The following is a 15,172-nucleotide window of genomic DNA, read 5'->3' as shown; positions in this document are numbered from 1 at the left end:
TCTACCAACCAAAATAAATAGTAGAACCCAAAAGTAAAGTATGGATTTGCTTTCAAGTGTGTGGCTTGTTGCATTTAAATGATACGTAGTAATTCATGTGTAATTACATCATAAAAGACAACTGAATCTGTAAAGTGCCTTACTATTAATAAAAATTATATAAAACTATTAAGATGCACAATATTGAGTACCTCAGCATCTCTTTGCACTTGCATTTTGGTAATTAAATCCTTAAGAGATGAGATTGTACTGAGATAAGCTCTTCTTTCTTCTAGCCAAGATTCTGACACTTGCTGAACAGAATGGTCCTCTCCATCACTATAGGGAGACTCAGTGAGGGAAAGCACCTGCATGCCTTCATTATGGACAGCTCTCAGTAATCCCTAGAAATGAAAACCCAAAGGCCAGAATTCTGACAACTTCTTCAAAGACAGACATACAAAGAAACAAATTTTAAGTAAGGTAGCTATATCTAGCTAGATTGACGTAGAAGAGCCACTGCAAGAAGAAAACACCAGGCTACCATTACTGGCTGCCTTCTTCTTATGGAGGGGTAAGCCAATCCAGAAGACAGTCTATGACTCTGTGTAGCTCTCACCTATAAGTTCCTTCTATTTATCTGATGGGCTCTTCTTGGATTTAATGATTAACCACGAATTTGGCCAAAAAAATAAGAGATAAATTCTAGTTCTTGAGATTGCTTTAATAATTTTAGCACTCAAAAATACCAGGAATAAAAACTATTTTTAAAAATCTTTAGACAAAAAATTATTAAATATATTGTACTTTATTATCTGCAAAATACAGGAATAACACTAAACACATCCCCAAGATTCCTTCTTGCTATGTAAGATTCTCCTCAGAGAGAATCTTACTATGTAAGTTCTAATAAACTGCTGTGTTCAATATAGAAACCACATTGGCTAAGTTTCACTAAAAGATATTTTGTCTTTCAGTACCTTTATTTTCTTTGGAAATGAATCTGTTGAACCTTCCCCTTCATCTCCTCGGTCTTCTGATGCTGCGTCAAACCCCTGACTTTGTGTAAGATAAATTCCTTGACCCCAGTCTGATCCAGAATCTAAAATAAAGAAAACCACCACTGACTACTAAAAAGAAACAAATATTTTTTAAGTAAGTACTACAAAAAGGTCAGAAATTTATATAACTTACCACTGGAACATATTTCTCTAGTTTGGTAAGCATCAGAATGTGTTAATTCAGGAACTGAGGATCCCTAATTAGAGAAAACAAAAGAATACATAACATTTTTTGCCTTAATAAAAATAAAAATAGGGCCCAATGAATAGTTTTGTTCTTTTATAATTCTGTCAAAAAACAAATGAGAAACTCAATTAAATCTGCCACACGTTTTACAATAAATGAACTATCCATGGTTTAAAAGTCTTCAATTTTTTTCCTAATGGATATTACCATAAAAAGACATTCATGAGTTAAGGAATAATATAGTGTTCCAAATCTGCAGAGGAACTTTGTGGAAAGTCATTATCTGACTACACAATGGAAAGATTTAAAACTGCAATTTTATCATAAGGAAGAGACTACCCAAATTTCTTTTTCTGTTAAAAACAAAGAATTTGGGGGGGAAAACACAACACTGAAAAAACACATATTATGAAAACCAAGTACCTCTTTAGATCTCAGACACTGTATCACTGCCTTCAAGGTACCACATTCCTCCGTCAGTAACTGAACAGCAACATAATGCTCCCTCTTTAAAGTTTCAGTTTCTGAAATATGTCTGGATTCCATATCCAAAATTTCAGCAGCATGTAGTTCTTGCATCTGCTCAATTTTTTCAGTAAACTGACTGATTATTTCAGTGACTTCTTCTGAGGAACACTCACTCTGTAAATCAATTTGGATTCCTGCATTTCTAACAAAAACTTGTGGAGTCTGACTGCTGCTATTGACCTTGAGAGTCCCCTCTGTCTGGGATGCCAGACTTTTACCCACTTTAGTGGGAAGTGGCTCTAATATGCACACTTTTCTGTTTTCCTGTACCTCAGTCTTATCTTCTTTTTCTAAGAAGGAGGATAATTTCTCTTTTGCTTCCGTGAGCTGATTCCTAACTTGGCTTAAATCTTTCTGGAGAGATGCCATATTTGTTTCTTTTACCTAGAACATAATGAAGAGAACAGGAGAACATTCAATTAAAATATTAAATATAGAATTTAGGGTAGAGAGAAGAGAATATGCATGCTAATATGTTCATTTTCCTCAGAATAATAGGAAATATATTTCAGAAACACTCATAGATTCCATATATATTTGTATATATGTATAGTCACAGATTACCATAGAAGTGAAATTATTTTATCAGCCTCTTTTGGTATTCATGGGATATAGAGTTCTCTTTAACATGTCTTTCTCCTCGTTCATTAACAGACTAGAGACTAAAAGCATCTTTCTATAAAAGATTCAAGGAAAACTAAGCAAGAACATGCTAGTAAAGAAATTTATATTAACTTTTCATCAAAGCCACAAATTTTTTTTTTTCCAGCTTTTTGGTTTGTTTTTATAGAAGAGAATATACTTTGAAATGAAATTAAGATATGTATAAATAAGTGAAATAGGAGGAATGTTACTTATTTTACCAAAAGCTCTTCTTGAAGCTTTTCTGCTTTCTCTTTATAATTGGCAAGTTCTTCTTTGATAGCTGATGATTCAGCTCTAGGATCCTCAAGTTGACAAAAAAATCCACTTTCTTCACTGGTATGAACAGGCTTAGTACTTGTCTGAACGGCAGTGGAAAACATTTAAAAACACATTATTTTCAAAAAATACAGCCAAGTTCAAAGCACTTATACATTCTTATGAAGCTTTTTCTGGAATGCCTGCTTATCAGATAAAAGGGTGTAGAAATGATTCACGTTCTTTCAACAAATAGGAAAACTTTTTTAGGAACTATCATTTCATGTTCTTGAGACAGTAAAAAAAAAAAAAGATTTTCTGGGAATGAAAGATACATCATGTTAGTATATATCCTAAATATTTATAAATTTATAAATATTATAAATTATTAGTGAAAAGACTGTTATTTATTTATATCACTTTCCTCAAAAAATGCCAAGTCTTACTAAGATATTTCTTACAAGTTTTAAATACATTGAAAGTCATGTTAATATTTTAATATGACTACAGGAATTTATACTTCTGGGTAGCTAGGAGAAAAAAGCCTATTAAATGGAAAGAATTATCATACTTTGTAAAGCAAATTATATATTTATAGAATCTTGATAATGTTAGTTAATTGCCTAGTTTTCAGGTAAGACTGTACATTAATACTCAAAATTATAAATATATAAAGGGAGAATTTGAAAATTAAAGTCCTTCTATCTCTGCCCTATGCTAAGAAATAAATGCCATTTCAGATCTTTACATAAGTAGACTTATGAGGGTAAAATACAAATTATTTTTAAGAAAGGAAAGAATCTGTTATCAGGTATAAAATCTGCAAAAGCTAATGACTTATCACTGATATGTTACTTCAGTAGAATACTAATATATTTTGATATTTTCTATTACTTAAAAGGAATGCTTAAATAACATGCATGTTAGATAGAACAGGAAAAAAACCCATACAAGTTCCAAAGGACATTTGCTAAACTTAACATCTCTAACTTCCTTCTGATTGCTCTACTTAATGAGTATGCTAGTGAAATAAATAACACGATTCAGGGTGCCTCGGTGGCTCTGTTGGTTAAGCTACTGCTTTCGGCTCAGGTCATGATCCCGGAGTCCTGGGATCGAGTCCCACATCGGGCTCCCGGATCAGCGGGGAGCCTGCTTCTCCCCTGACCCTCTCCCCTCTCATGCTGTTTCTCTCCCTCTCTCTCAAATAAATAAATAAATAAATAAAATCTTAAAAAATAAATAACACGATTCAAAGACCACATTATTTTAGTGATAATAATATGACTGTACAGAAAAGTATTTTTATAAAAACCCTCTATATATGAATTGCTAGATATAAACAACACCATGTTTAATTTAGTAAATTAGTAATCAGCTTAAGGAACAAAGAAAAAGAGAATTCCTTACGGCATTTAAGTAAAAAAAACAAAAAAAACAAAAAAAACCAACCTAACCTTGAGAACTTCAAAATCTCCTTCAGGGCTTCTTTTCCTTTCTTTACCTCCCTGGTTTTTCTCCTCCTCCAGTAACTTCTGTAGTTCTAGTAGCTTCTTTTCTTTTTCCAAAGCATTTTTCTCCACAATTTCTACCTGCTCTTTTTCTAAAACCAAACTAGTCTGCATTTCAACCACCTGGCTTTCTAACTCTGATATTCTCAAGGTTAATGCTAATACATCTGGTTCCATCTCATTGTCTGTTACTGGATTTAAGTTCTGTACATTTGTTCTTTCAAGTTCTGATGAAACTGCCTGTTCATCTTGACAGAATTTTGCATATTCCTTAACTGCTTCAAGTTGGACTTGACTCACAAGAGCAGCAGCAACTTTTTCTTCAAGTATATTCTGTAGGTTTACAATCTTCCGTTTAAGCATTTCTGTTTCAGACTGGCCTTGCTCTTGCATGTCCTTTATTTGTTTGTAACACTGGGTGAGTTCCAAGTCCTTTGCACTCACAGTGCCCTCGAGTTGTAGCACCTTTGTTTCCAAACTGCTTATGGAACTTCTGCTGTTTTCTTCAAAAGATGTGAGGTAAGTTTGATTTTCTAGGGGTTTAAGGGCATTCTCAGTAAGGTGAACTTTCAGTTCAGGTTTGGTTTTGCTCAGGTCATCTCTGTCCGTATTAACGCTTTTCTCTGGTACACTTTGGATTTTTTCCATATTTTCACGTTCTCTCTTTAAGCTGCATAATTCTTGTGTTAGCTGGTTCATTTTTAAATTGGTTTCTTCAAGGACATTTTTCGTAAAAGCCATTTCTTCGTTAGTGGTTTCTACTTGCTGTTCCAAAGCCAGTTTTTCAGCTATTACCATATCCAACTGATGTTTTAAACTATCTGCTTCTTCTGGGAAAGAAACAGCATCCACTGATGTCTTCTGTTCAATATTTGCCAATTCCTGTTGAAGCTTTTCAATCACTTCATTGAGCTGTTCAATTTCTTCTTCCCTATTTTTCTTCACACGTTCTTGATCACTCATCAAACATTCTATTTGGGTTTCAAGATCCCTTATCAGTTCATTTTTTTCTTCAATAACCTGTTAATGAAAACAAGTAACAGACATAATAAATATGTATTTACATTTTGGGAATTTTATTTTTTATTTTAAGGGCAGGATCTCAAAAGGGTTGATCTCACACACACAAATAATATACTTCTCAGACATGTTAGATTAATTTTAATATAGACCAATAGTCCCCATCATATCAAATAAGGACCTTACTTCTAACTTTGTTCAGAAAGTTCTGGTGATGGGTATTAAAGAGGGCATGTACTGAATGGAGCACTGGGTGTTACACACAAACAATGAATCATGGAACACTACATCAAAAACTAATGATGGTAATGTATGGTGATTAACATAACATAATAAAATTTAAAAAAAGAAAGTTCTGTTAAATATAAAGTGATGTACACATTAGCAGCTGATTTCCCATAAGTAAAATAGTCAATATCAATACATTCTAATTGAAAAGGATGAAGTATTAAAATAAAAATGGTCCACAACAGTATTATCTTATTCAATTCATATCAAATAGAAGAATTTTTAATAGATTTGGTTAGAATGATATGGTGAAATCTGAGTCACAAGAGATTCTCTGGAAAACATCCAAAAATCTTTGACAATATTAGGAGGGAATAAAAAATATACATAGCTTGCTAAGCCAATGTGTCTTCTTTTTTTTTTTTTTTAAGATTTTTAAAATTTATTTGAGAGGGAGAGACAGAGAGAGAGTGCGCATAAGCACACAAGAGCAGGGGGAGGGAGAAGCAGCAGGGCTCGATCCTAGGACACTGGGATCATGACCTGAGCCGAAGGCAGATGTTTAACTGACTGAGACAGCCAGGTGCCACAAGCCAATGTCTTTTTTTTTTTTTCGAAGATTTTATTTATTTATTTCACAGAGAGAGAGAGACACAGTGAGAGCAGGAACACAAGCAGGGGGAGTGGGAGAGGGAGAAGCAGGCTTCCCGCTGAGCAGGGAGCCCAATGTGGGGCTCGATCCCAGGACCCTGGGATCATGACCTGAGCCGAAGGCAGACGCCCAATGACTGAGCCACCCAGGCGCCCCAAGCCAATGTGTCTTAATAAATTAAAATTAATGGGTAAAAGAGAATTAAGGTTTATTCAGTTTTTATACTCAAAGAGAAGCTGAAAAATAACCATTTGCCCTTTAAAATTCTAGCTTATTTCATGTAATAATTTTAAACTGGTGTACCTTATTATCTGTTGTAATTTCAAGTTGATGCTGAAGTTTTGTAATTTGCTCATTTAATCGGTCAATTTCTATTTCTTTTTCCTGCATTACTTGAGCAAATTTTCCAAACAACCCATGTTGGTCCTGAGTAGAGACAGCATCAGATTCCTTTATGGCAAATCCCAGTTTCTCCATTTCATCCTAGGGACAAAAATAACCATCCAGTTGGATAGATCATTACATGTAATTTTCTGAATATTCTTTCAATTAAGTGTTATAAAAGATAAAGTGCCCAAAATGTACAAATAAACAAAATCAGCTATCATACAGTAATTATAAGTCAATAATTCTTAAAATATTTTGATAAAAGTTCTCAAAAATTTTTCATTCATGATGAATTCAAATGTTTATGTTGGGTTAAAAATAAGTTCCTTGCAAACCCATTTGCAGCTAATGTTCCTCTGTTAAGTATTATTCAGCAGCTAGACTCAGCAAATGCTTGATACTAAGACAAAAATTATGAATTATTTATAGGCAAAGTTTTTCTTAATTAATTACCTTAAATAATTTGTTTTCTTGTTCAAGTTCTTGGAGGCGGGTAGTAGATTCCTTTTTCTGTATTTCTAATTGCATATGTAGTTGCTGAACTTCTTCATTCTTATTTTCCAGTTCCTCTCTAAACTGCTCTAACTGTTCTTCTAAGTTTGTAATCTTTGATACCAAAATTATCAAAAGGAAAGAGAAAAAAAATACCTGTTTATACAAATGTTTGTCAAGAGAGAATGCAAAGTACTAAATTAGCTGTATAAAACATATATACTTAAGACATATGAGCCATGAGAATAAAGGGGTTTCTCTAAGCCAGGTATAACTGTGTGGTTTCTAGGTATTTTCAAACTGATCACCCTTAAATCATTCTACTCAAAGCAAAGAGAAGACCTTCAGAGAAGGGATTCAAGGGGCCATTTCTTACCTAAAATATTCTCTGACAAAGCAGAAAAAAGTCAAGGGAGGAAGGGAAAGAGTCCACATTTTAAATCTTATTTCATGTTAAATTTAGTTGCTATCAAAATGTTCAAGAAAGCTGCAAAATTAAGTCAGTTGTTTTGGCTACCAAGTGAGACTAGCTCAAATTAGTCCGTACTAATACTTAACCTAATGAAAGGTTTGGCTGTATGTGCCTCGTTTAAGTAGAAGAAAGGAGAGATAGACACTAAGACTGTGAGATCCTTAGGTCTGAAATACAGAAACTTAAACAGCAAGTTATTAATACCATTTTAGGATAAAATTAGAGAGCACCTATGTGTAGAACAATAGAAATTTAGCTCTTTTCTGAGCACAGATTGCTGTTAATGATAAAGCAATTACTCTGTAATAGTTATATAGAGACTGAAATTAATGCCGAGTTTCAAGAGCTAGTTATCATTATACTTTAAAAGTTGGGCTTGATTAAGGAATAGTCACTTAGCTCAATGCTTTGTAGCTATTAATAAATATTTAGTGAATGGATTTCCAAATGTGTATTTATCTGATGATCAAAACTGCTGCATTAAAAGCAACCTAAAATGCAGGAGCAACATTATTCAGTAGCAGCTGGCTCAGAGGGCAGCCTATAAATCATTTATTACCTTAGAACTTGAAAGGAACCATATGCTGCTTACACCCAGACATGTAATCAGAATTGTGTCTTAGCACTAGCAAGGCAAAGCCCCTTAACAGAAATAGTACTGATACTAGTAATAGTAGCCATTATTTATAGACAATTTATTGCTAGGTATTGCATAAGGTGCTTTATATGTATTATTTTTTTAAAACTCTGTATGTAACAACCTTATGAGATCTTTACTTGGATTATCCCCATTTTGGAGATGAGGGAGTCACTGAGAACAAAGTACCTTGTCCTGAGGTCACAAGGCTAGTATGTATGTGGTGAGGAGTTTATTTTTGGAGCCTTACATTTTTTTTTTTTTTTGGTAAGATTTTATTTATTTGAGAGAGAGTGAGCAAGCAAGTGGCGGGGAAGGGCAGAGGGAGCGGGAGAAAAAGAATCTCCAACAGTATCCCTGCTGAGTGAGGAGACCGACAACGTGGGGCTCGATCCCGTGACCCTGAGATTATGACCTGAGCCTAAATCAAGAGCCGGATGCTTAACCGACTGAGCCACCCAAGCACCCCTGGAGCCTCACATTTTTAACTATCATTTAACCTGCTTACAGTAAGTAACGTCCAAAACTTACACTTAAATTATTTTCTGTACACTGGTATTAAATTTAGTAGACACACCTTAAATACATTTAGTAGTTGTTCATATATAATTATCAGGTTGGTTTGCTGAAAACTGCGGTGATTTTATCTTCTTCAAAGTTATCTAATACAGTAGTATTTATACCTATTCCTATCTTTCACAGCTACTTTTGATGAAAGGTATTACTTCAGTACATATGTAGACATTTAGGTTCAAAATTGATGCTCTACCTCAAATGCTATTTGTTTTTTTGGGTACATCTTAATCCTCTTCACCCTCCCCCCACAACCCACCTCCTCTCTGGCAACCACCAGTTTGTTCTGTTTCTTCGTTTATTTGTTTTTACTTTCTTGATACAGGAGTTTATGGTCAAATTCTCAATGTGACCTAAAGCCTTGCTATTCAAAGTGCTGTCCGTAGAGCAGCAGAACTGGCATCATCTGGGAACACGTTAGATGCACAGACTCCGAAGCCCCACGCCGGATCTACTGAATGTGAATCTTCTTTTTAACAAGATCCCCAGGGGATTCATGTGCACATTAAAGTCTGAGAAGCACTGGCCCAAAGCACTAACATTTCTGTTATAAGAAGCTGAATTTGAGTCATCACAACAGAGACTTCAATTCCCAAAGATGACACTGTAGGATTCTTTCCTCCTATTCAGCCAGACTCCAGTTTCAGTCCCAGGCTGTCCTATTACTGAGTCTACAACAACCAAACCACAAGAATATTCTTAGAGTTTTAAAATAGAACAGTGGCTCTTTGTTTTAATCTTGTTTAATTTAGCTACCATATGTTATCTAGACTGGATTATATTAATTTGCAACTATTTGTGTTTTCTTTTATCTTTTTTATCTCTTTCAAATGTGTATATGTCTTCTTGGTTAGACATTAGATTCTTTGAAATCTGCTGCTGGTTTTACAACTGGATAGTGGTAGTCAACATGTGTTAAGATCTCAATAAATGTTGAGTGACAGTCTTTAATACTTCTCACCAACAAGGCAAGATATTCCCCAATTCTTTGGCAGTACAGCATTACAGGACTCCAGAATCAGAGAAATCTAGGAGGAATGCTTGCTCAACCACTTACTGTGTGACCATGAACAAGTTATTTAACCTCTCTTAAGACTCAGTTTACTCATCTGTAAAATGGAGGTAACACTAGAGCCTATCCTTAGGGAAACTTCAAGGATTAATGACATTAGGTTTTTAAAATACCACTTTCTAGCACAGACCTCCACAAAGGTAACTACTACCATTTATTACTGCCATCTATAAGCTAGATTTCATTAGCTCTATAGAGTTAAAACCTATTGAAGGCATCTTTTTCTTTTTTTTTTAAGATTTATTTATTTGACAGAGACAGAGATAGCGATAGCAGGAACACAAGCAGGGGGAGTGGGAGAGGGAGAAGCAGGCTTCCCGCTGAGCAGGGAGCCTGATGCGGGGCTCGATCCCAGGACCCCACGATCATGACCTGAGCCGAAGGCAGACGCTTAACGACTGAGCCACCCAGGCGCCCCAAGGCATCTTTTTCTTAAAGAAATTCTTCCTTCTATTTCTCCCCACATTATTCCCCTTCTCTTGTCACCCTAAAACTCCTATCTTTAAAGTTTCTTCTCTTTCTATTCATTCTGCATTTCTCAGCCTACAATAAACTTAAAAAAAGTTTTGCACAGATTAAGGCTATCAGAGTATTAGAAAGTATCTCAAAATATAATGACACATATAGACATCTTATGTTTATACTCCATCAGATAACTGAAAACATTTGCCTAGTGCAGGAGAGAATGCATAAGAAGTTATTTTCATTAAAAAAAAGAAGTTATTTTCATTAAAAGATAGCTTTTAATTCTATGTTCCTCTCTTTCAGTCTTCAGTTACAGATGAGTGGGTTCTGACAGAGTAGTTGTCACTGTTATTAAAAACTAGGTAGACTAGGATGAGTTATCATTTTAACCCTTTACTCACTCAACATGTCTGGCTCTATCTTATCTATAAACACTGGGAGTTGGTTGACAGAAGCTGGCTGACCAGTCTCTTTGTAGGTCTGAACAACTATGATTCTGAGTTAAAGGTAGACAGCCACTGGATACTTACTTTAAAAAATTAAGGTGTCAGTAATGTTATATTAAATTCAGAAAATAATTAAAATATAAAGTTAGTAAAATTAATCAACTATCCATAATCAACTATCATTGTTTTGGGGTCCAGTTTTGAAAGTTTATCTTTTTAGAGAGCAATTTCTCTATTAGTGTAAGGTACTTTAAATGTTAATTCTTTTCAAAACACATAAAAGTGGTTACAGGTAAACAAGTGTTCCCTGCCTGTTGGGGAAAACCAAAAAAGCAAAATAATCAAGAACCTTTTAGATAAACATTAGTCAGTATAATATGATAGCGAGAAAATAAACCTTCTCATGGAGATGATCATTTCTATTTGTCATTTATATAGATGGCTTTTTTCTGAGCCACAAGTTTTCTGAGCTGGATTTTAGTTGATGTCTAAATCATTCTTATATTTTCCAAAGCACTTATTAACATTTATTTACTCTTTAAGTTCAATAAATATTTGTTAAAATATATTAAATATCCTGAGAAAATTACATGGAAATAAAAATGTAATTTAAAAAACCTTAAGTATTTTAAATGATTTGATACAGCTAGATAATGCAGAGTACAGTATGTCTTAGAAAAATAGTAGACCAAGATTTAAATTAAGTTTAATTTAAATTAAAACTGGAAATTATTACTATATTAGAAGTGGATTTTCTTTTTTTTGAGGAGGGAACACAAAAACACAGAAAAACTTTATATAATTACCTCATTGTTAATCTTTTGTTTTAAGAACATGTTTAGTATATTGTAAAATAGCACTATAACCTCCCAGGGCAACATAACTTTAAAAAAAAAAAAAAAACCAAACCCTACAGCAAAGTAGCAATACTTCAAAGCCCATGGTAAAGTAAGAAAAAAAGAGAGATATTGCCTTTTGTCCTAACACAACTCTCTCTCCACTCTCCTCTTCACTCAATTCATATTTACCTTCTTTTTGTCTTTAAAACTTCTTCCTATGTCAAGGCCTTTACATTTGTCTCCTCTACCTGGAACACTCTTCCTCATACCAGCGTATTTGTTCAAATCTTTATTGTCTTCAAGGTCAACTTAAGCAATGAGCTAAGAAAATCACCTAAACTTTGGTTTAGACTATAAACTCCATTCTATACAAATGATATTCTCAAGGTGACTTACTTAAAATTATTTAAAATATTTCAAACCACATTTTGTCATTAGAAATAAACCCCTTACCTCTTTTTCCTTTCGGTCTATGGCATCTCGCTCAGCCTGCAACTGTACTTCTAGGGACAATTCTGCTTTAGCTTCTATAGCTCCACACTGTTTTTGGTCCTCTACCTTTAAATATATAAGAATTTTTTCAAAAATTCAGACATTAATTCCTGATAATTCATTTTAATTAGAGAAGTAGCACTTTCATTTCTTTCATTTCTCCAGTTAGCAGCTGATAATCTACATGAGTGAAAAATCAAAGTTATACTCAGTTTTGAATGCATTTTTATACAAATTCAAACAGGAATGTTTGACATTCTTAAAATTCATTCCTCAGATAAAACGGAGGCTATCCCCTGAACTGCTCCCTTCCTAACCTTCTTTATCCTGCTCTTCTTTCTTTGATTCATTCTTGCTTTCTGCAGTATAATGGGAATAGACTTCATTTCTTCTTAGTCTGGGATAAAGCATCAGCCTCACCTGGTATCCACAGCTTTTTCACACTTGGCTATTATTTTATAATCACAACCTTACTGACTGTTAAAAGGATCATTAATTCTTCTGGTTTAGCTAATCTTCCTTTCTCAAGACTAAGGTATGCAAGTAACAGCTGGAGATAAGAATAAACAGATACAGTTATGATGTCACTGAAGACATAAAGGTATATTTATATTTTGTAATAATATCAACAAAAAGTCAACAGCAATTTTTTATGTAAAGGAACAGATGTTCATGTAACTAAGAGTAATTTGCATTAAAACACTTGATAAAATTAACCTAAAGAAAATGCCACACCTTTTGAAAAGTGTCTGCACTAATGAGTAAGGCTTGCTCCAGTTCCCTTACTCTGAACTCCAATTTCTCAATTTCTTCGTTCCGTTCTTGGATATCCCTCTGAAGCTGCTCTTTAGACAGCAAAAGCTCACTGCACTTGTCTGTTTTTTCTTTCAGATGATTTGTTAACTGTTCAACCTGGAAATATAATAAGCAAAAACTGTAACTTAAAAAAATTCAACAAGCTAATAATAACCTAGTTATCCTCATTTCAAAAAGTATTTTCAGATGCTAATTTTATTTTTGACAAGGATAGCAATGATCGTCTCCAACTATAGTGACATTTTCTGAGTTCACAAAACAAAGCAGTACAACAAAACAGAAATAATACTGCTTTCATCAATCCTTTACAAAAAGTTATTTCTCTTAAGATGAAGACTTTCCCCAGCTAGGAGGAGAAAAAAAATTACATTTTTGAATCATGTTGAAGTATAAGCTCTAATGGTACAACCACACTAAAACCTAATAAAAATGACACGTTTGCAGAATATTGACTTACACTCTTATGTGAGATAAGATAACCTTAAAAAATCTTTCATGGATTCTATTTTTCTTACCAAAAATGGTTAGAATTGATACATATAATAATGCAATGGTTCTAAACATCACAGAGATGGGAGAGCTTTAATACAGTCACTTAGAAAGCTTTTTCAGCCTATACGTTTCAGCAGCGCAGAAGAGAAAGGAGAATGTGAAGTGATGAGAGGGATCTGTGCACCCTGAAAGTTTCTCTAAGTAATTCTGACATGTGGGGTCTATTCAAGAGAATGGCTCTGTGATGGAAGAATTCAGGAAGCATTAATAAGATAGCTTATGAAAATCATTCTCATCAAGTGAGGAGAGAAAAAGGAAGTGTGATGGTAAGAAAAAAAGGAATCCTAGCTTATTTCAATGAGATATTTTAAGGAAATGATCCAAAATGATACTTATTCTGCAAAACATTAAAACAAATGCAAACTTACCTATAATTACATGTTCAAGGATGACAGTAACAAAGCCACTAAGGAGAAACTTTGATAGTAATGGGTGGACTAAGATTTGGAAGTACAGTCAAGGAAAAATCGTGGATCACTACATCAAAAACTAATGATGTGTTGTATGGTGACTAACATAATAAAATAAAATTAAACAAAAAATAAATAAATAAAAAAAAGGAAGACAACAAAGCAGCAAAATAGTAATGTTACAGTTAGATTGTTTTGATCTTGAGAAAATCAGAATCTGGGGAATCAGATTTGGCAAGGTAAGGACAGAACAAATAGATCACATTGTTCCAGGAGAAAATCATCCTTGTTAGTTTCTTAAAGTTTCATGAACAAGGCAGGTCAGTTTTCAAATATAAGAAACCAAATAATAGGAAATGACAAGAAGTTCTAAAGCTTAAATATTCTTTTGAGTTTCAACAAACACATCTATTTTTCAAAAGCTGAAAATACGTTAGGAATAAGACCAGTAACTACAAACTCTGTGGGGATTGATAACTTTTCTACTGCTCTAGTAGATAAGGCTATTCTATATCACATTACTTCAATGAGAATGTAAATAACATTTTACTATGAGTTTATAGACATTTTATGCTTCTTGGAATTCTTTGAAGAGAAATGAAATCTTGTAAATTGTATAGAAATTAAATAAGTTTTAAAAAAAAATTTATTATTATTTCTGAAAACAATTTTATGTCTTCACTATGTAGTAGGCTAATACTCCTATGAAGTGGGTTCTATTACAATTTCTATTTTAGAAGTGAGTAAACAAATTTTAGAAGTTTTAAAAAAGTGACTTAGCCATTGTCATACACCTGGTAAATCATGCAGCCATGATTCAAACTAGGATGGCCTAATGGCAAGCATGATCTCTTTATAACCATAACAAGCCATCATTAGCAATTTATATAATAAGTCTTCCCTCATTCATGTAGCATTCATTTTAGAGTTCTAGGTTTCTAGATGAGGATGAAAAAGTAGAAGCAGGGAGAGTGGTAATGAGGCTACCAAAATTATCCAGCCAAACAGTGACAGCTAGGATTTAAGGAGATGAATAAAAACGGAAAGAACAGTAAGATGGAAGATGCAGTGCAGCCTGACTCACCAATGGGTTGGAAGTAGGGGTTGGGAAAAAGAGTGGAATCAAGGATGAAGGCTATGTCCTCGCAATGAAGAAGGTGAAGATGGTACAATATTTACTGAAATGAAGAAGGAACATGTTTTATTCTTGTCCTTCTCTGGTGGGGGCTAGTCACGAATCAAGAGCTCTCTTTTGAACATGTTAATTTTGAGACACATAAATGGAGATATAGTGAGCATCTGAATATTCAAATCCAGAGTTCAAAAGAGATGTCAGAGCTGGAGGTATAAATGCACAGTCCTTTACATGTAACTACCTGGGAAGAGAATATGGACAGGAAAGAAGAAGGGGGCCCAAGACTAAGTCTTAGGGTACTCCATCATTTATTTGGGT

At 33.9% G+C, this 15,172-nt stretch overlaps 1 protein-coding gene across 3 annotated transcripts in view; it reads right to left on the bottom strand.

The window, feature by feature from the left end:
• Positions 1-15,172, bottom strand: part of AKAP9 (A-kinase anchoring protein 9) — a 197,807-nt gene that overhangs the window by 26,606 nt on the left and 156,029 nt on the right. For all 3 annotated transcript variants that reach the window (XM_078059240.1, XM_078059241.1, XM_036113321.2), the window contains 10 exons: positions 12,677-12,853; positions 11,903-12,007; positions 6,907-7,059; positions 6,370-6,549; positions 4,113-5,186; positions 2,619-2,759; positions 1,651-2,139; positions 1,174-1,237; positions 960-1,081; positions 192-383 (listed from right to left, as the gene is read on the bottom strand). In XM_078059240.1, the coding sequence (XP_077915366.1) occupies positions 192-383; positions 960-1,081; positions 1,174-1,237; positions 1,651-2,139; positions 2,619-2,759; positions 4,113-5,186; positions 6,370-6,549; positions 6,907-7,059; positions 11,903-12,007; positions 12,677-12,853 (2,697 nt within the window). The remainder of the gene's footprint in view (positions 1-191; positions 384-959; positions 1,082-1,173; positions 1,238-1,650; positions 2,140-2,618; positions 2,760-4,112; positions 5,187-6,369; positions 6,550-6,906; positions 7,060-11,902; positions 12,008-12,676; positions 12,854-15,172) is intronic.

This window comes from Halichoerus grypus, chromosome 12, assembly GCF_964656455.1.
Source record: "Halichoerus grypus chromosome 12, mHalGry1.hap1.1, whole genome shotgun sequence".
NCBI lineage: Eukaryota > Metazoa > Chordata > Mammalia > Carnivora > Phocidae > Halichoerus > Halichoerus grypus.
Note: the sequence above shows the minus strand (reverse complement) of the source record. Positions and strands in the feature narration are given on the sequence as shown.